Source organism: Prionailurus viverrinus, unplaced genomic scaffold (genome assembly GCF_022837055.1).
Source record: "Prionailurus viverrinus isolate Anna unplaced genomic scaffold, UM_Priviv_1.0 scaffold_45, whole genome shotgun sequence".
NCBI classification, from domain to species: Eukaryota; Metazoa; Chordata; class Mammalia; order Carnivora; family Felidae; genus Prionailurus; species Prionailurus viverrinus.
The window spans coordinates 577,079-596,249 of NW_025927610.1; the positions used below are offsets into that span (position 1 = coordinate 577,079).

Genomic DNA, 19,171 nt, shown 5'->3' on the forward strand with positions numbered 1-19,171 from the left:
TGGGGACCGGGGGCGGGGAGCCCCGTGTCAGTCCGGGGACACAAAACAGTTCTGGGAAGGAGGGTGGGGACGGCCTCACGACAACGCGAATGCGCTTAGGCCACTGAGCTGGACAACCGGAAATGGTGAAAATGGTAAATTTAATTTAATTGCGCAATGAAACCAGAACGTGCCAGTCGATGCTGTGCCCGGGGCGGCAAACCCCCAAAGCACGACGGAGGGGGGGCCCCAGCCGCTGCCTGCCGCCCACCGTGGGGGCTGCTCCGTGGGTCAGCGTCCCTGCGTCCCAGACAAGGGCGGGCCTATGAAAATCACGCTCCCGGGACCGGGAAAGCAGGGGAATGAAGGGGCGGGCATGTTTTCCAGCTCAGTGTGGATAAATGTACACCTCAGCGCCTGCGCCCTGCAACTTTCCCAAGCACGGGGCTGTGTTTCCCGGGGAGCCCCAGGCCACCCTGCTCTCATGCAGACGCTTTCCCGGTTCCTGGGAGCTGCGGCCCGGGGTCATGCCCCCCCCACCCCCCGACAGCTCAGGCCTCTGGGCTGCAGCAGACATGTGCTGGCTCTGGGGTGGAGGGGTGGGGGGAGCATGGCGGGGGCGGAGAGGAGTGCCGAAGTGCCTCCTGTGGAATCCCCGGTCGAGGGAGGGGGACAGAAAGGGCACAGATGCACCCAGACAAGAGGACACACAGGTGCATCAGTGGGGGGTGGGGGGAGGTCAGGGAGAGCCGGCTGGAGGTCACCCAAACGCTGGCTGATGGAGGGAGGAAGCACAAGGGAAGGCGGGCCCCTGAAGCAAATTTGCAGCGGTGGCAGGAGGGACCCCTAGGAGCTCAGCACCACGGCCTGGGCACCGGTGCTCACGAGGAGGTGACGGGCAGTGGGGTGGGGAGGGGCCGGGCCTCAGCCCCTCGGCCAAGCCCCGGAGTCTGCCCCCAATGCAGAAATCTGGATTATGCCCAAGGAAGCAGAGGAGAACGGGTATGTGCACCCCTGCGGCCAAAAGCAGCCAGGTGCCCATCAACAGACGAACGGCGAAGCACAACGCGGTCCACCCGACGGAGCGTCTCCCAGCCTGGAGCAGGAAGGACCTGGCGACACCTGCCGCCACGTGGACGGACCTGGAGGACGTTACGGTCAGTGCAGTGAGGCGGCGGCAGAGACAAATACCGTGTGACTGCACTTCTGAGGTCCCCAGAGCATCAGATGCCCGGCGAAGGCAGAATGGAGGTCGCCAGGGGCTGCGGGCGGGGCGCACAGAGAATCAGTTCAGGGGACACGGTTTCCGTTGGGGAGATGGAGACACCCTGGAGACGGAGGGTGGTGCAGGTTTCACAAGAATGTGAATGCCCTTGACACCAGTGTAGGTTTTACATTATGTGTATGTTATCTCAATTTAAACATGTTAAACACACAAAAAAACAAAACGGGAAACACTGTCCACCTGGTGAAGGAAAGAGAGAATGTGGTCAACGGAGCACGGAAAACCCGCTCAGAGCCACCCGCGGTCGCTGCGCTACTACTTGCCATAGAAGCTTCCGGAAGGTCGAGGAGACAAGCACGGGGTGCACCTGAGGGTCCGCGCAGAGGCAAGAGCCGGGAGAAAATACAGCAGTGGGGCCTGGGGGCCTTCCTGTGTTGCTGGGAGTCACAGATTTTTCCTTTTCTGCTCATCAGTCGGCTTTGGCAAAACTGGATGCTCGGGGCCCCCGTGTAAGGTCCCCTCTGGCCAGAGTGGTACCCAGATGCGTGTGGGAGGCAGTGGAGGGCTGGTGACAGAGTTTAGCAGAGAGGCAGGCTCCGGCTGGCCAGTTAGGCGGGCGTCAGGTGGGCGTCAGGGAGCGCAGAGGCCGCTGGGAGGTGGCGAGGACCAGGACACTTCCCGTGAGCACAAACGGGGCCTGGGTGTGTGAACCGTGTCTTTTAAAGCCTCTTTTCTCATTGAAATTATTGGGGTCACCTGCTGCGGGGCAGGTGGGCGGGCAGTGCTCCTCCAAGGTGATCCCTACCCGGCTTTGAGCTCAGCCGACCTCCACCCTGCCCCCACCCATCCCCCCTCCCTCTCCCCCCACCCCCAGCCATCTCAGGGTGGGGGGTGGGGCCCGGGGCCCGGGGCACAGGCAGCCCTGACTCTGGCCCTGTGGCCTCAGCGTCCTGCCTCCCCCACCTCCACCCCAGAGCCCTGAGTATTTCCGAGGATTCTGGAAAAACTAACGGTGTCACAAACACCCCAGAGCTGGGAAGCAACATGAGCTACAATCTTACGGAAGACCCGCGGGGACCCGCCAGTCCGGGCCCGGACGTGCCCTGCAGTTAATTACCAGCCCACCGTCCTCCTTCGCAAGACCACGGCCACATGGGGCCTGGTTCAGCGTTTGCCTGCAATTCATTTCACTTCGCCAGAAGCTCGCGGGCACGCAGGGAAGTGGCCTTTGCCAGCCACGGATGCGACTCGGGTCTCTTTGTTCAAGCTGAGTCAAGTAATCGATATCTGAATAATTCAGCGGCCGCACAGGACACCGCGGGGGAGGGTGGATCCGCTGTGCTCAGTATTCGGGGCAGGTCCCTCGCGGGTCTGCACACGGGGGCCCCGTTTGCCAGCGTGATTCTGGGTTCTAAGCAGGAGGACCGTTGTCGACGACGCGCTCAGCGCACTGGCTCGCCCTCCTTTCCTCCGCGTTCCAAATTTGCTGACGTTCGGCCGTGTGTCGCATGGTTCCATCACCTCGGACAGAGAGCGGACGAGTGTCTGAGCAGGAAGGGGTACGAACAGCCCGGCACCTGCCACGGAGCTCAGAGGCCGGGGAGGGGCCCAGCTCCTCCGTGGCAGCGGTGGGGGGAAGGCCCCTCCTTGCCCGCCGGTCAACACTCCCCTGCTGCCGCCACGGAGGCCAGTGACCGTCCCCACCCACCGCCAGCCACAGACGCCCGCTGCCAAACTGCTGCGGTCCCCGGAGTCGGGCACGCCGTGGGGAATGGAGAAGGTTCTACTCCAGAACTGGGACAGCCGGGGCCCGGCTGTCACCAGGGTTTCGGACTGGCCCGAGGCCCCTCCCTGGTCTCTGAGTCCCGCTGGTCTGGGTGGCACTGAGGCCCCACCCCTGTGCCTGTCTGGTCCCCTGCCAGCCTCCCTCGCCGGACCGGACTTCCAGACGGCGGGGGTCTGGGGGGCCTCACGTCGCTGCCCCAGCAGCCCCCGGCCGGGGAGAGCGCCGTAGCCGTTGAGATGGCTCTTCACCTCAGACGCAGTGGGCACAAGCCCTTGTCACCTGTGTCCCCTGGCTTCACAGAGCCACAGATTTAATGACATGGGGAAAGCCTGAAAAAGGGCCGCTTCTGCTATTCTCAGGAGAGCTGAGGGTGACAGAGGGCTGTGGACGGGCTGCGGGGTCAGCCTGCTGCGTGGGAGGGGGGCCCGGGCTTCCAGAACAGGGGCTGGCCGGCACGCCCAGCCTCTCCCCCGCCCGGCCGGTGCCACCTCCCTCCCCGAGACAGCGCCGCTGTCCCTGAGCCCTCAGAGGAGGTTGACCCCACGTGACCCTCGAGGAACCCCAGTCCAGAGGGGCCAAAAGGCCACGGAAGACAGCTCGACAGCAGGTGGGGAGGACGAGGAGGGGCCTCAGCACGGCGTCCCTTGTGTTGCTCCCGCCTCCCTCTCCCCTGCACGGGGACCCGCAAGCCCTCCCTGACCCGGGCACGCCAGCTCTTGGGCAATATCTCTCTTGCAGGGGTCGTGACACCCACAGCCCCCTAAACCTGGCCTGGCATCACTGGCTGAGTCGCCAGCACTCTGGACCCCAGCAGCCCTGTCAGAAGACGCAGGGTCTGTGCCGCGGGAGCACGAAGTCCTCCCTCTCCCCTCCTCTCCCCTGTGCCTCATCAGCCCCTCACATGCTCCCTGAACAGCACCTGCGAGCACGATGCCAAACAGGCGCAGGAAGACCACGTATAGGAGAGGCAGACAGGGCTGTGGGGCCCTGGCACCTTACCCAGGGCCTAACCTGGGGCACCGACACCAGTGGAGTTTCTCCAGCACACCCTCCACTCTCTCCTCTAGGGCTCTGTGCCTGCCGCGGGGCGCCCTTCTCCCCACGGCTTTGTCTGGCTGACACCTACTTGCTTAATGCCACCTCTTCCAGGAGGCCTGCCAGGATTTCTCTCTCCGAGCAGCTTCACTAGCCGGCTTCTCTCTGTCCCCAGAGAAGTGCTTTCTCATGCTGTGTTTTCATCACGTATCGTCTGGCTTTCTCATTATGCCTGGAGGACGAACTAACTCAGGGTCACCTCCAGCACCTGGCCAGCAGATCGATACACTCAAGTGAAGCCACCGCCTCTGCCCCCCCCCTCCCCCATGGACACTGGGCTGGTTGGCTGCGAGTTGGAAGATGCTGCCGTGCTGCCCACAGGACCCAGGGCGGAGCCCCGCCTTTGGGGCAGAGAGAGGGGTCTTCTGCAAAGGGGGTGTCCTTCCTGATATCAGTCCCCCCCACCAGCGAGAGGCAGGTCCTCACAGGGGAAATAGGAAGTCAGTCGAGGAGGTCCCGGAAGGGAGGCATCAGAGCCCCGAGCAGGACATCGGTGCTGGTCCCCAGGCCACTGGGGCGGGGCAGAAACAGCCCTCAGGACCCCACTTTCTAGCAAGATGCCCTTTCCAAGGTACCCACCTTGGAGGCTGTGGGTCCTATTTTAAGAAAAGTAACGGTTTCTGTATAAGACCCTTTCAGAATGTTTCCTACCCCGTCCCCAGGGCTCCGGGCAGTGACAGCCAATGCCAACACCCCAGCCCAGCCCCAGCCCAGCCGTCGGAGCGTCAGGAGCCCCCCCCCCCCCCCCCCCCCCCCCGGCCTCGGCCAGCTGAGGTGTGGAGGAAAACCCCACACGCACATGAACCAACGCAGGCTCTGAGCTCAGGGACGGGTCACGCAGGGTGGCAGAGGGTCTCAGGAGGCGTGGCGGGAAGCTGACCCACATTTGGTGCAGATCACAGGAAGCGCGTCACAGGTCAGCGGGAGCCCAGAGTCCAAAGGGAACGCCCGAGGGCAAATGCTGGTTCCACCTGCCAGCTGGGGACTCCAGGTGGCCTTCTCCTCCCCGCCTGGCTTCCACGTCCCCACCTGCAAAACAGGCATGTGGCCGCCGCCCCTCAGTGTCGGGGGGGGGGGGGGGGGGGTGCCAAATGGCCAATACTTGTCCACTGCTCTCGTTCTGGCCACTGCCGTTCTCGCCACCCGCGAGGCACCTTTTACTGAGAAGCAGGACGATCTGGAGACCTCACGAGGAGACACGTGTCCCTGGGGGAGACGGCACTGGGGAGGGGTCCCCCGAGAGCCGGCCAGGCCCGTGTGAACTCCGCCCCCTCGTCACCAGCCGCCTGACCTCGGGCACGTCGCGCGTCCCTAGCGAGAGCGCCCTGTGCGCAGCGACGGAGCCTCGCCCCCCGCCCCACGGGGATCCGCGACTTCTCCACCGGGCCGGGCGTTACTAGATGCTCCGCGAGCAGCAGACATTGATTTTTATTAGACAAATCAATCGCTCCCCCGAGCTCCGGCCGCGGCGGCGGGGGCGGGGGCCCCTGCGGAGACGGGCACAGGCCCGGGCTATATTTAGCCTTTCTGCTGCAGCCCGGCGGGGTGCGGGCAGCCCGGCTCTCTCCTCACGGCCCACCCTGGAATCTGCTCCAGAGCAGAACCCCCTCCCGTCTGTAACTGCAGCCGACGCACACGCCCGCGTGAAACTCCCGTGCTGGTCACGCGTCGTGCCCCCCACCGCCCCACTTCCACGGCGAGCACGCTCCTCCCGAAATGGGGAATGCGTCCCCGGAGCCGGCGCTGGGGCCGGAGAGCCGGGCAGCTGCGCTCAAATCAAGCCTCCCCGAGCCGAACCCTGCCCCTTGCGCGTCCTCAAAGTGGGTCGGCAGAGCAGCCCGGCGTCAGGTGCCCACGACCCTCCCGCGCGGTGCTGCGTTTTCTCCCGGCGCGTCTTCCGTGCGTGCGTCGCGGACACGGAGTTGCGCGTGGGTTTCCGCGTCCCCTGCTCCTCACCCGTCGCCAGCACTGACGCGTGGGCTCGCCCACCCCTCATCACCGCCGTCACGACTGCAGGGCACCCCGCCTCGACCGGCGGCTCTCCAAGGAGTGGGGCGGGGAGCCCCGGGGGGCGGGGGGCCGAGACCCCGTCGGGGAGTGGGGCGGGGTCAGAGCCAGTTTCGGAACAAGATTCAGATGCTGCTTCCCGGGTCCACTCGCACCTCGTCCCGAGGGCACGTGCGGCATCGGGACCGGCTGGACACAGGCCGGACGTGAAGTGCAGCCGTCGCCTCTCAAGCCGGACATTGAGGAGACTTGCCCGACTGTAAAGCAACGCCCCTCGGGCCACTAAAAACGCATGGTGACATACAAAGGGCTGTTTATTATCCGTCGAATTAGCAAATATCTTAGGATCTTCCCCATCTTGACGTCCGGCTCAGGAAACGCCAACAAATACAACCCATTTAGAAGCGGGTCTGAGAGCCCCCACCGTGGAGGGACAGGGATGAACGTGCCCCGCGCTCTGGGGGCGGGACGGCCGCGGTGCACAGCGTGCCCGCCCCGCGCCGGCCGACCGTCCGGGTGTAGACCCGTGTCTGTGTTCCAGAGCCTCTGCAGGAAGAGTCCCGAAGAAGCGATTCCTCTACCAAAGGGCGCGGATGTACTTAAGGCTCGTGCGTGTGCCTGATGGCTCCCCTGAAGCTGGCGCCCCAGTCGGCAGTCTGTGACGGGATCCAGCTCACGGGGTTTGGGGGAGTTTAAATTTAGCCGAGTTAAGAGTCGCATTTTTTTTTTTCCCCAATGAGAAGTCATCCTCGAAAACCCTCTGCCGGGCTGGAGACCCCACAGGGAGAGGACAAGTGCGGGTCCCGGAAGCGGTGGGCACGGAGGCTGTCTGCCGGATGCTGGGGGATGCCCTCTGCCGCAGGTGCGATCCGGTTCAGGGTCTCGAGATGGGGACCGTCCTGGATGGTCCGGCCGGGCCCTGATGCACTCACGAGCGTCCTGGTGGGAGGGAGGCAGGGGAGACGGGCGGGAAGGGATGTGGGGTCGCTGCCCCAGAAGCTGGAAGAGGAAGGAGTGTGTTCTCCCCGGAGCCCCCGGAGTGGTGGCCCCACTGACACCTTCACTTCAGCCCGGTGACGCCGGGGGGAGCGGCCCACTGGCCTCCAGAATGGTGAGCGAATTATTGCTGCGCATCGCCCTCCAGTGACGACGGGCTGAGTCCCCTCTTCTCCAGCCCCGTGACCTCCAGCCCACGGCATCACCTGCTAGGAGAGCTTCCTGCGCTGGGCTCAAACGAGCCCCCCTAGAGGCCCTCACCGGCCCCCACCCCTCCCCTCCCGGGGGCTCGGGCACGTAAGCCACTGGCTGTCCAAAGTCCTCTCGGCTCCTTCAAAGCCTGCTGGCTGAGCCACTGCCCACAAGGACACAGACAGAGAAGGCACCGCGGTGCAGGAGACGGAGGCCGAGGGAGGAGGCGGAGAGGCAGCATCGGGGGCGGGACGCGTCATGCCGGCCCTAGGCCTTATAGGCTTCGGGGGGCCCGGCTTGGCCAGGGGGACAGAGCGAGCAGGGAACTAGAGGGCCTGCAGGGGAGAGCAATCGAGGCAGCCCGAGTCCCGGGTGGCCTGCAGACGGGGCACCGCCACCCTTCGTCCCCCAGCACCAGGAGCCCCCACCCACCCAGCACTGGGGCCCCCGCCCATCCGGTGCAGTAGCCCGTGGCCAGGCTGCACCCCACAGCACCCTCTGGGCCCTGCAGCCACGCCCACACTGCCCTGCCCTGCACCCACACCCGCCCTGCCCTTTAGCCACGCCCACACTGCACCCTACTCCCTCCCCCATTAGGGACAGGCAGGGAGGCGCCTCGCTGGATGCCGGGCCTCTTGTACACGTATCGCATTTCCTGATTTCTGCAGCACCCCGGGACGTGTGTGAGGGAGCTGATGCGTGTAACCCCGCACCCACAACTACTCCCCGAGCACTTGGCAGGCCGGGCCCGGTTTCAGTTGGAGGCGGACCACTGGATCAGAACGACAAACAAGGAGGCGGATCGGGGGGCCTCGGAGGCCCACGAGTCGATCTGGGCTGGACCGCGGGGGTGCCAGCGCCACGGCAGGACAGCAGACATTAGCCAGCGCCGTGGCTCCGGGCCCACCACTGGCGCTCACACCTGGTCGTCGTCCTGACTCCTTCCTCACCGCCCGGCCTGACCCCTCCCGTGCGGCTCATCCGCTCTGGCCCCACCGGACGGTCTGCCGATGCCCGGACACCCTCGCTCCCCGCCTCCCTGCCTTCGTGCTGAGCCTCCTGCCTCCCCAGTCACCACTCACGTGCCGGTCCTGGGACTCAAGTCCGTGCCCTCTCCTCCAGGAAGCCTTCCCTGATGCTATACGGACGCGATTCCTCTTGTCCCGTCCCCATTCTGCCTCCCACCAGGTTCTGATACACCTGCTCCCTGTCTGTCTGGGTTGTGACCTCCACGGGGAAGGGTCCCTGCCGCCCTGGTCTGCCCAGCGCCCTCCGTGTGTCCGGCGCAGGGCTGCGCATCCAGAAACGTTTCTCACGTCTCGGTCCGACCAGCTGCTGCTTTACCTGAGGCGGGTGGGTGAGAGAGGCAGTGGGCAGGGACCCAGAGGGGTGAAGAGCGCCCAAGGTGTCGCACGGGCAAGAGGCCCCAGCCGTCACAGGGGCAGCGGGAGGTGTGCTTGGGTTGCTGGGGCCCCGGGTGGGAAACACCGCGGCCACTGCCATCACCTGCCTGCCTGAGAGCAAATCCTGTGCCCCGAGGTGCCCACACCCGGGTGCAGGGCTGGCAGGGCCCGGAAGACGCCCCCAACCCCAACGGCACATGAGGGGTGAGGCCTCCGAGGGTGGAGGCACCTGCCGGGGGTCACGCAGCCAGAGCCAGGACCCACTCACCTCTCCACCAGACCGTCCTATGTCTTCACACTGACCCCAGAGCTGCTCACGCACCATCCCGAGACCCGGGCTCACCCGGTACCGGGGGAAAGCAGATTGTGTGAGATCCCCCTGCCCCCACCCACCCGGGGGTGTCAGACTGTGCCCCCAGAACTAGAGAAATGCCTGGCTCCAGACCCCGCAGACGTGGACCGTCTGAAACCGCACAGATGTTGGGGGTCAGGTCTGACACTGGCCACAAGAGAGGAAGGCTGGCTGAGGTCCAAGAGGGCCACGTGAGCAGGGGCGAGGCCACGTGAGCAGGGGCGATGTGGGTTTGGATCCAGGAGCTCGCAGGCTGGAATCCGGGCTGGTGACTTACGGGACATACCACGGACGTCCAGCCCCGGTTTCCCACCCAGTCAGGAAGCTGGGACTAATCAGGAGGAACGCTCAGAACACAGACCATCCGTGCGCAGGTCCCGCCCGGTCAGTGAGCGGGCGCCCTGGCCAGGCGTCCGGAGCCTGGGGCACGACCCCACCGCCCTGGACACCGAGAGGCCCACGTGAGGCTGGAGCAGGAGCCCGGAGGTTCTCGGTAAACACCGGCCCCTCCCTGCCTTTCCTCTTCCAACAGGCAGTCCTCGCACATTCATTATTCACGAAGGTGCTCCCCAAACACCGCCAGGAGCAGGAGGCCCTGGCCACATGCGTGCGCTGAAACCACACAGCCTCGCACCCCTGAGGAGGTCGGGAACAATCCCCCCTTTGCAGACGTTGCCTCTCCCTGGGCCTCCCGACCCAGAAGCAGGGAAGGTGGGGAACGTGGGCCGTCGGAGTCACAGGCAGCAGCTGCGACAAATGGTCACAGACCTACAGGCTTAAAGCAGACGTCATCTCTCACAGCTCTGGGGTTCGGAGCCTGAAATGGGTCCACAGAGCCGGCTCCTCCTGGAGGCTCCCAGGGAGGACCCCTCGTCCGCCCTGTCCAGCTTCTGGAGGCGCCTGGTTCCTAGGCTCCCAGACCCTCCTCGGTCCTCCTTCCTCTGACCTCTCCTTCAGCCCTCCTCTCCCCTCTCCGCCTCCTGCCTCCCTCTCCTGAGGGGCCTGGATCACGAGGGGCCCACTGGGTAGTCTCCCCAAGGCAAGGTCCTTAACTGAATCCCATCTGCAAAGTCCCTTTCCAACATAGGCCCAGTTCTGGGGACAAGGACAGGGACATTTCAGGGGGCCATTACTCAGCTCACCGCACCATCCCAGACGAGGCATTGGGGGAGGGGCGGGACCTAGCCCTGGGTCACGCGCAGCGGGGACCAGACACAGGTCCTCAGCAGGAGACCCCAGCCCTGCCCACCGCCCACCAGCTCTGCGGAGGGAGGGCAGCGAAGGCCCCGAGAGAGCGGGGATAGCGTCAGAGCCGGTCTGGAGCTCTGGTTGGAAGCCTGGAAGACTGAGGGGGAGGAGCTCCAGCACGGGGGCCGGGGGGGCCGGTGGAGAAAGTGGCAGGAAAAAGCCAAGCAAGGGCGTCTGGGCACCACGAGCAAGGACAGCGCTCTGCACACAGTGGGTGCTCAATAAACGGTCATCAGAACACTAAGGGAGCATTCCGGAACATTCCGGAATGGCTTTGAGCCCTTGAAGAGCTGCTGATGGCTGGGAACGGAGGTGGCCCCGAGCTGAGGCTGGACCATATCTGAAGCATGTGGGAGCCACAGCGGGTACGCAGCTGTGGTGACACCTGTCCCCTCCCCCCCCCCCCCCCCAGGTCTCCCGTGGCAGACAAGGACGGGAGCTGGCTGACCCCTTCGTGCTGCAAACACATGCACCACTTTGCTTTGCAACCCGAGGCTCCCCCACAGCACGGTGGACACTCGCTGGCCCTGGACCGGACGGGGGGGGGGGGGGGACCACGCCCACCCTGCAGGGCAAAGACCCCAGCATCCCACTCTCCCCAACACGGGACTGCCCTGAGGAGCTGCCCACCCATGCGAATGCCCCACTCTCCCCCCCTCCTTCTCCCCCCTCGTCTTCTCAACCTGTGCCTCCTGGGGTCGCTCCCCCGGCAGTCTGCCTGGACCCACGTCCTTGTCCCCAGGGGCACCTAGACTGCGGCCGTCACAGGGCGAAGGCTGGGGGCGGGGGGAGTCATCCTGATGGATGACTTGAACCTGAAGTGGGGGCCACGGGGATGGTCCTGGCAACTCCTTCTTGAACTTCACACCCACCTGCAGCCCCAACTGAGACATCACCTTCCGGTAGGATCCCGGGGCCGCCCACGTCCGAGGAGAGGCAGAGGGTCAGAGAGAGGCTCTGGACGCTGGCAAACACTGGAGAAGGCTGGGGTGCCCTTATCGCCACTTTATAGGTGAGGAAACTGAGGCAAAGGGCAGCTAAGCAACCCAGATGCCGGGACCCAACTAGCAGATGACAACTGGGACTGGAGCCCAGGTCAGCCTGACCCCCAAGCCACCGACGGTACTTTCCAAGGCATCAACACGGCCTCTCTCGTTGCTTAGAAATCTTCAGGCGAGGCAAATGGTGCACAGGGCCCCCCAAACGCGTCCTTTCGCAGCAGCTCCTGTTCAGTAGAAGCCTGGCTGGGCTGCCACCAGCCGAGGAGCCCACGGAGGCAGAAGGCGCCCAGGACCAGCCCCGGCACCCAGCGGGGCTTGCTGGTGGCTGCAGCCAAGGGAAAGCGAGCGCCACGAAATGCAAAGCATACGTTCCGCCCTCCCCGGTCCTGCCCACGGACAGGGAGGACGCGGGCATCCCGGCTCAGGTACGAGGCAGACGCCCACAGACGTGGCTTCCCTGGCAGGCTGCGGAGAAGCCCCCTTACATCAGGGAGCCTCCGTGCAAAGGCCGAGTGCTTCCTGCCACCGAATTGTCAGTCGAGCTCTACGTGGCAGAAATGGATGACGGGGGCCATGCTTCCCTGAGATGCTGGCTCAGCCTCAAGCTCAGACCATCTCTCTGGGGACAGTGGAGGGGGGACAGGGTTGTCAGAAGCGGGTCACATCCCTGAGGGTGGCGGTAGGCCCTGTCTTTACAGACGGGTGCGCTGAGGCCCAGAGAGGGAAGACAGCCTGCCCAACGTCACACAGCGGCCTGGGTGGGTGGAGCTGGGATTCCCGGGAGCTGAGGCACGACCCATGGGGCTGGATGATGCCAGGGGGGCTGGGCCGGACGCCGCAGCGGGGACGCGGGGCAGTCGTGACTGCTGCTCTAGAAGGTCTCGGGGACCTGGGGGAAGGGAGAACCAGGACCAGTGGGGCCGGGTTACAGAGAGGCTTGCGGGCTTGGTGGGGTGCAATTCTCCCTCGTGGTCTGAGCCATGTGGATGCGGATCTCTGGGTGGTGCCAGGACTCCCGGCGGGAGCCCCTGGAGAAGGCAGGGGAAAGAGCGTGCCCTCTGGAGGCAGACAGAGCTGGGTTGGAGTCTGGCTCTGCCCCCCTGGCTCTGGGAACACAGGTGCTACACCTGAACGATGCAAACATGCTTCACGGCCCAGAGGGCAAGATGCACCCTGTAGTCCCCCCGTCACTACAAAGCATTATTACGATGCCCCAAATGGCCAAGCCTTATCCAACCCAAACTCTCCGCCACGCATTACTGGGGGGCAGTAAATGGCAGGAAAAGCCAGCTCAGGCAAGCGCAGGGGGCAGTGGGGGGAAGGTGGGCGCACGGAGCCCACCCACGTGCGAAGAGGAGTGTCTGGGCACATGGGGTTCAAACCCGGGTGTGGTGCGACGCCAGGCGGCCACCAGGCCCTTCTGGGTATTTGCTTCCCCTCCCGTCACCGGGACACCTCCCTCCGGTCATGGGGACACCCCGGCAGCCCTGAGAAGCACTGTGAGAACTCAGGAGCATCTGGCCGGGCGTGGGGCCCGAGGAAGTGTCCCGTGAGCCGTGGCTGCGGTGACACTGAAGTATGGTGCTTCCTGACACCCTAGAGGCCGCGGCAATGGAAACATCCCCGGGTAAACAGAGACGCCCCGCTCAGGTTGCTCTGCCCCGCGTCCTACCAGCCCTGAGGCCCAAGGCTTTCCGCCCATGCGAGTCGGCACACACCTGGCCGGTCCCCTCCGTGGCTCCCAACGTGGTCGTCATCCACAACTGAGCCGCGATCCGAACACCACCGTGTTCTCCTATGGCGGCTATTTTAGGTGACTTCTCCAGCCTCTCCCACACATCAGGACCTGCACCCTCAGTCCCTACCCCAGACCCCTGGGGGAGGCGGCATCGGAGGCACACAGAGGTTCCACAATCAATAATGCCAGCAGGTGACCGAGCTGGAATGTCGACGCCCGAGTTCAGTGGAGGCCTTGTCCTGTCCTGTCGAGGCAGGGGCAGAGCCAGGGGTGTGAGGAAGTCCCCGTGTCGGTGCGGAGGGGAGGGACCAGAGTCCTGGCAGCTGCTGCTGTCGGCCACCACGGCTGGCCCCGCCGAGGACCCTGGTGCCAGGACACACCCTGCCGGCTGGGGCCCTTCCCACCCTCTTCTGTCATCACCCGGAGGCGCCCATCTCCTCCTGCAGCTCAGCTCTCCCACACTCCAGATGATGCTCTGGGGAGGCAGGGTCCCAGACGGGTGACTTCTCCATAAGCGAGGGTGACACTCCCATTTCTGGGACAGTTAAGACCGGACTCGCCAAGAGTTCATCAAAGTCAAGGGCACCTGGGTGGCTCAGTGGGTTAAGCGTCCAACTTCGGCTCAACTCATGATCTCACGGTTCGTGGGTCTGAGCCCTGAGTCGGGCTCTGTGCTGACGGCTCGGAGCCTGGAGCCTGCTTCGGATTCTGTGTCTCCCCCTCTCTCTCTCTGCCTCTCCTCTGCTCATGCTCTGTCTCTATCTCTCAAAAATGAATAAACATTAAAAAAAAAAAAAAAGATTTCACCGAAGTCAGAACTTGATTCCAGAAAATATGCCATCTAACCCCAAATTAACCTCCACGACAGAATCCAAAGGTCCTGGGTGGCAGGTCAGGGGGTGCCCCTGAACACGAGAGGAAACAGGTCAGACTCAGGGATGCCCCTGCGGAGCCAGAGCGTGCCAGCTGGTTCCCGGGCGAGGAAACCGCCCTTTTCAGATGGATTTCTGGGTCAGGATGATTGGTCTTCTGCACCTGATTCTGACAGAGTCATGCAGAGAAGCCAGACACCAGTGCCCCTGCTTGTGGGAAGCTCCCTAACACCGTCCACCCCCACTCCCAGCCAAAGGACAGCGGCCCCCGCAGAACGGAATGTTCTGGAACTCCCACCAAGTCACGGACTTCGTGCGCCCTGCTTAGACTCGACAACACTCCTTTCTCACTTTCACTGCAAAAGGAGAACGTACGCAATGAAGAAAATTCGGGAAAGTCACAGAGCGTATATAAAGGTGCAGACGTGGGGAACCTTCTTTGTCCTCTTTCCACGAGAGAGGCCACTGCGGACATCTTGACGCGCGTCCCCCGGCTTTCCCTCCTTTACTGTGTCTGCAGCCTGCAGATCGCGGATGACGTACCACCCTGCCCTCCGCCGTTCTCTCAATTAAACTTGTCTGCTTAAGCGCTTCTCCCAACGTTAAAACCTCCTCACATACTGTTAACTAGAATGCTCCCCCCCACCGCCAGGCTGTGAGCAGCTCCAGCGGGATGCGGACTGTGTTTGTTCTTGTCCACTGCTCTTCCCGGGGGGGGGGGGGGGGCTGGAGCAGTGCCGGGCACACGGCAGGCGTGCGGTAAGCATGGCCCCCCCCCCGGAACGAGTGACCGCGCGGCGGGCTGGTGTCTCGTCACTCCCCTCCACGTTTAGGCAGCTGCTAACTTCCTGTGGCACTGATGTGAGCACCTTTGCGGCTACCCACAGTGGGTCCTTGTCCACACTCGGGTTAGGTGAAGGGCTGTGTCTCTGTTCCAAATGCCCAGGGCTGTGGTAACCAGAGTAGGGTGCCGGGGCTCAGGTTCTGGCTCTGCCACACTCTCTCCTTGACCCTGGACGGTTGCTTTCCCTTCTCCGGGCCTCAGCGTCCCCTCTGTGCATGTGAGTGGGTTTGCTCCCCGACATTCTCCAGATCCCTCGCAGCTCCGTGATCTTAACCAGGCAGCCATGAACTCAGGACGGTGGAGGCGGCCGCCCAGGCTCTCCACCTGGCCCTGCACCTGTTTGGGGCTGAACTGTGCCTCCCTCCAAATCCACATGCTGAAGCCCTACCCCTGGTAACGCAGAATGGGGACTGCCTTTGGAGAGAGGGACTCTATGGCGTAATTCAGGTAACGCGAAGCCAGTCACGTGGGCCCCAATCCAGCCAGAGCGGCGCGCCCTTGTTAAGAACAGGAAATCTGGACCCAGACACATACCTAAGGAAAGCCCTGTGACTACAGAGAGAAGAGGTCCGTCTACAAGTCGAGGAGGGAGGCCTCAGCGGGAACCAACCAGGCCCTCACCTTGAACTTGAACTTCCCGCCTCCAGAAGCGAGAGAATAAACGTCTGTGGTTAAGCCGCCCCGTCTGTGGTGCTTTGTTTTGGCGGCCCCGGCACGTTGAGCCAACCGGCCAGGAGCCAGGAGCCTCTGAGCAGCTGGGGGATGCCCACCTGCCAGGCCTGCAGCCGCCAGGGACGGCATCGAGGCCCAGACAGAGCGTGGGTCTTGCTCGAGGACCTGGCATCCATCAGAGCTGGCCCTGGGGCCCCTCCCAGATCAGGGACTCCCCTCAACCCCGCCTCGCCCGCTGTGACCCCACAGGCTGCAACATCAGGAGACCACCACACTCATCTGCTGGCCCCCGTGCCAGCAGGCTAAGGCTACGTGCAGAGCTAAGGGCATTCCCTCCATACCACAGGGAAACTGAGGCACAAGGAACCCATAGCTAGCGCGTGGGATCTGGATCTGGGTCTGACACAGGATGCCGCCTCTGACAATTTCCCTGGCCACCCAGAATAACAGGCCACAAACCAAGCAGGCGAATACACGGGGCCCTGAGGCCACACCCAAGCCATCTCAAAGGTGACCCACATCATGTAACTGAAGGAAGACGTGCCTGCAGCCTGGTGGCATGGAGGAGAGGGAGCCTGTGACCTGGGAAGGTTGTACAGACTCTCAGGCTTTGCCCAAAGGGCCCATCTGGCCAGCTGGATGACGGACAGAGTGATGCCCACCTACACCTGTTAGCACCAAGCCCTGGGATGATGCCAGTCTTCTTGGCGGGAGGGGGGCATCAGGGCACTTGTCCTCATTGATGATGGAAGCCCCTGACCCGCCAGATGTGCACAGCGGCCGCACACGAGAGCCAGGCGCCAGGCACGCGGGACCACCGCTCCCCCCACTGCGGTGTGGGGTGCACATAACGGCCAGGGGACACATCTGGGGCACGAGCCACAGGTGGACGGGAGCAGGCGCGCTGGCATTTCCAAAGGGCTGGGTAAACTCACAAAGACAAGGGAACGTGGCCGCCTGGCAATGACCATCACAAGCTACTGAGGACCTACTATGTGCAAGGTTTCCCACTCGAATCTCATCCGCTCCAGGTGACCAGGAATATCGTTTTCACACCCCAGGAAGCCGAACTCAGGAAGGTGCCACCATTCGCCAAGATCACAATTTGCCACCAGGCGGACAGCACGGTTCAAACCCCAGCCCCCTTGCTCGTTGGATTCACGACCCCGCACGGCCCCCGGTGCCCACAGAGCCCCTCTCCCAAGACAACCACAAATGCCGGTGCTCCTTCCAGGGTTCCCCTTGATTACAGGAGGGAGCGGAGCCATCAATTATGATCACAGAAAACCTAAAATTACCCTGTGTGCACCCTGTCATTATCCCCGCCTGCCATTAGATAAATGTGTCTGCAGGTTCTGCCGGGTCTCAGGGCGCCCCGCTCCCCAGCCACCTCCAGAGAACAGGTTGGCCATTTCAGAAATCCTCTTCTAGAGAATTCTGCCTCCCGCTGCCTGCCATTTGCTCTCAGCCACTCTCCCAACGCCCACTGCCAGTGCGGTCCCTCCTTCCTTGGTTGGAGGGGGAGGGGACTATTTCCCCTGCGAGATGGGTCCCTGGAAACAGCCCTCCTAAACCAAGAGCAGAGCTCGGGGCAAGCACTCACTAAATGCACACTCCCTCCCTGGTCCCATTTCCCCCCAGCTTGTCCCGGTGGTTTCTGCACCATGGCCAAGGGCCATACTGCAGTCTTTGGCGAGACAGGCTCAGAGGCAGGGAGCACCAGGTTTGAATCCGCACTCCGCTGCGTGAGCCGAGCAAGGGACTCAAGCCTGGTGAGCCTCGGTCGCACCCTGAAAAATGGGGTGACGGCCCCTCCCTGCCAGGGAAGGTACGGACCAACCCTCCGCCCAGTGCCAGGCCACAGGAGACTCTCAAATCCGGGGCCCCTCTGGCCGCGCACCAGACTCATGCCAAGGCCTCCCTGCTGTAGGTCTCAGTTTCCCCAAGCGCAGTAGGTGCGGCTGGCTTGTGACGCTGTGGGATTTTCCAGGGCCACACGAAGGCTGTCAGATCCAGTGGGTGCGGCGGGAGGCAGCCTGGGGGACGCGCAGGGGTGCGGGCCCGAGATGCCTTGCGGTGGGAGATGGCGCGGGTCGCACACACCTGCGGGGTCTGTGCCCCCAAACCTGCAGCTGAAGAGCCCAGGACGCCGGGGGTGGACCTGACGCCCCCCCCCCCCCCCCCCGCTCAGGCGGCGCGAGCGCAGCGCAAGGGCGGCACCCCCTGCCGCAAAGCCCCCCAAGTCATCACACCTCTCCGTGGCAGGGTCTGCGGCGGCCCTGCTCCCCACCGCCCGGACCCGGTCGCCTTCTACAACCTGCAGCGACCCGGGACCCGTGAGAAGCAAAAAAGTGGCGCCTTCCAGACAGCTGGGCGCAGCCACCCGGGCCGGCGCGGTGGGAAGGGGTCTCCGGCCCGGGCTGCAGAGCCGCGCGCGCCGCAGGCGCAGGGGCAGGGGGCTGCGGACCGCCCCTCGGGTTTGCCAAGACCCCGGGACAAGAGTTGGGTGGAGCCACTGGGTGATTTCCCCGGTGCTGCAGGTGCAGCCCCAGAATGTCCCCACAGCCCTCGCTGCGCCGCGACCCAGCTCGGGGACGCGCGGGTCCCTCGTCCCCACACTCACCTGCACTCATCTCGGCGGCAGCAGGGAGGCGGGCGGTCCGGCGTTGCGGCGGCCCGAGGCTCCTGCCCGCAGGGGCCGCGCCCGCGCGATCGCCAGCCCGCCAGCCCGCGGGTTCCCGGGTCCGCCAGCCCCGGGCAAGGTCCGCGCCCGCCCGCAGCGCCGCCGCAGCCCCCCGGCGCGCCGGCCCCGCCCCGCAGGCCCCGCCCCCCGCCAACCCCGCCCCCTCGTGCGGCCCCGCCCCGTTCCGCCCCCGCCGCGCCGCTGGCAGGACGCGCCCTGGGAAGTGTAGGCGCAGCGCCCCCGCCGCTCCGCCTTCGCGGCCCAGCCGCCGCACGGACGAACTACAAGTCCCGGCAGGCAGCGCGGCCCGCGCACGCGCAGCCAGGCGACGCCGCTGCGGCCTCCCGCCGCGGCCGGTGGGTCTCTGCGGGGCTGTCAAAGCGGCCTGGCTGGCGCCTTGGCTGGCGGCGGCTCCCGAGAGCCCGGGAGTGACAGGGAGAGAAGCCAAGGGACAAGAGCTTAGTGCAGCTCCAGTTGAGTCGTGGAGTTGCAGGGCGCCTGAAGACCTGGGCCAACCCCCGCCTCCCCCAGTTGTGCAGACAGGGAAACCGAGGCGGGGACTCCAGGGCTAGGGCAACACACCGCAGGCTCCCGCCGCCCTGCACTGGCTGGCGCCTTAGGAGGGGCCGCGTCCTACCCCACGGTAGTCCCCGGCCCCAGTCTCTCCCCCCCCCCACGCCCCACCCCCCCCCAACCCCCCCGCTGTCACCGACTGCCCTCTGTGACGTCAGGAGTCCAGCACGGGGCGGGGTCCGAGTCCTGGAGAGGGAAGGACTAGGGGTGGGCCTCAGGAAAGGACTGGGAGCGGGCAGAACCCGCTGGTGCCTGGTACTGACAAAAGGGGTCCTTGGGGTGCAGGCGACTGGACTGGAGGAACATTCGGGAGGCAGGCTTCCGGACCTGGCACGGCGGGGTGAGGTGGCGGGAGGACGATTGGCTTGGGCCAAGGCTGTTGGGAGATGCAGTCAACAAGGGAAGGAGGGCTGGCCGCAGAAAACGTGGACTCTGAATGGCATACCGAAGCGGGAGCAGTCTCTGGCCCATCTACCCCGGACTCCCGGGAAAGCCCAAGCCCAGC

General features: G+C 64.6%; 1 protein-coding gene across 1 annotated transcript in view; it reads right to left on the bottom strand.

The window, feature by feature from the left end:
• The window catches only part of ABLIM2 (actin binding LIM protein family member 2), a 141,422-nt gene extending 123,226 nt beyond the window's left edge, over positions 1–18,196 (bottom strand). Inside the window, exon 1 of the mRNA XM_047847320.1 lies at positions 18,034–18,196. Coding sequence (XP_047703276.1) covers positions 18,034–18,043 — 10 coding nt within the window. The 5' untranslated portion in view covers positions 18,044–18,196. The remainder of the gene's footprint in view (positions 1–18,033) is intronic.
• Positions 18,197–19,171: the final 975 nt, after the last annotated feature.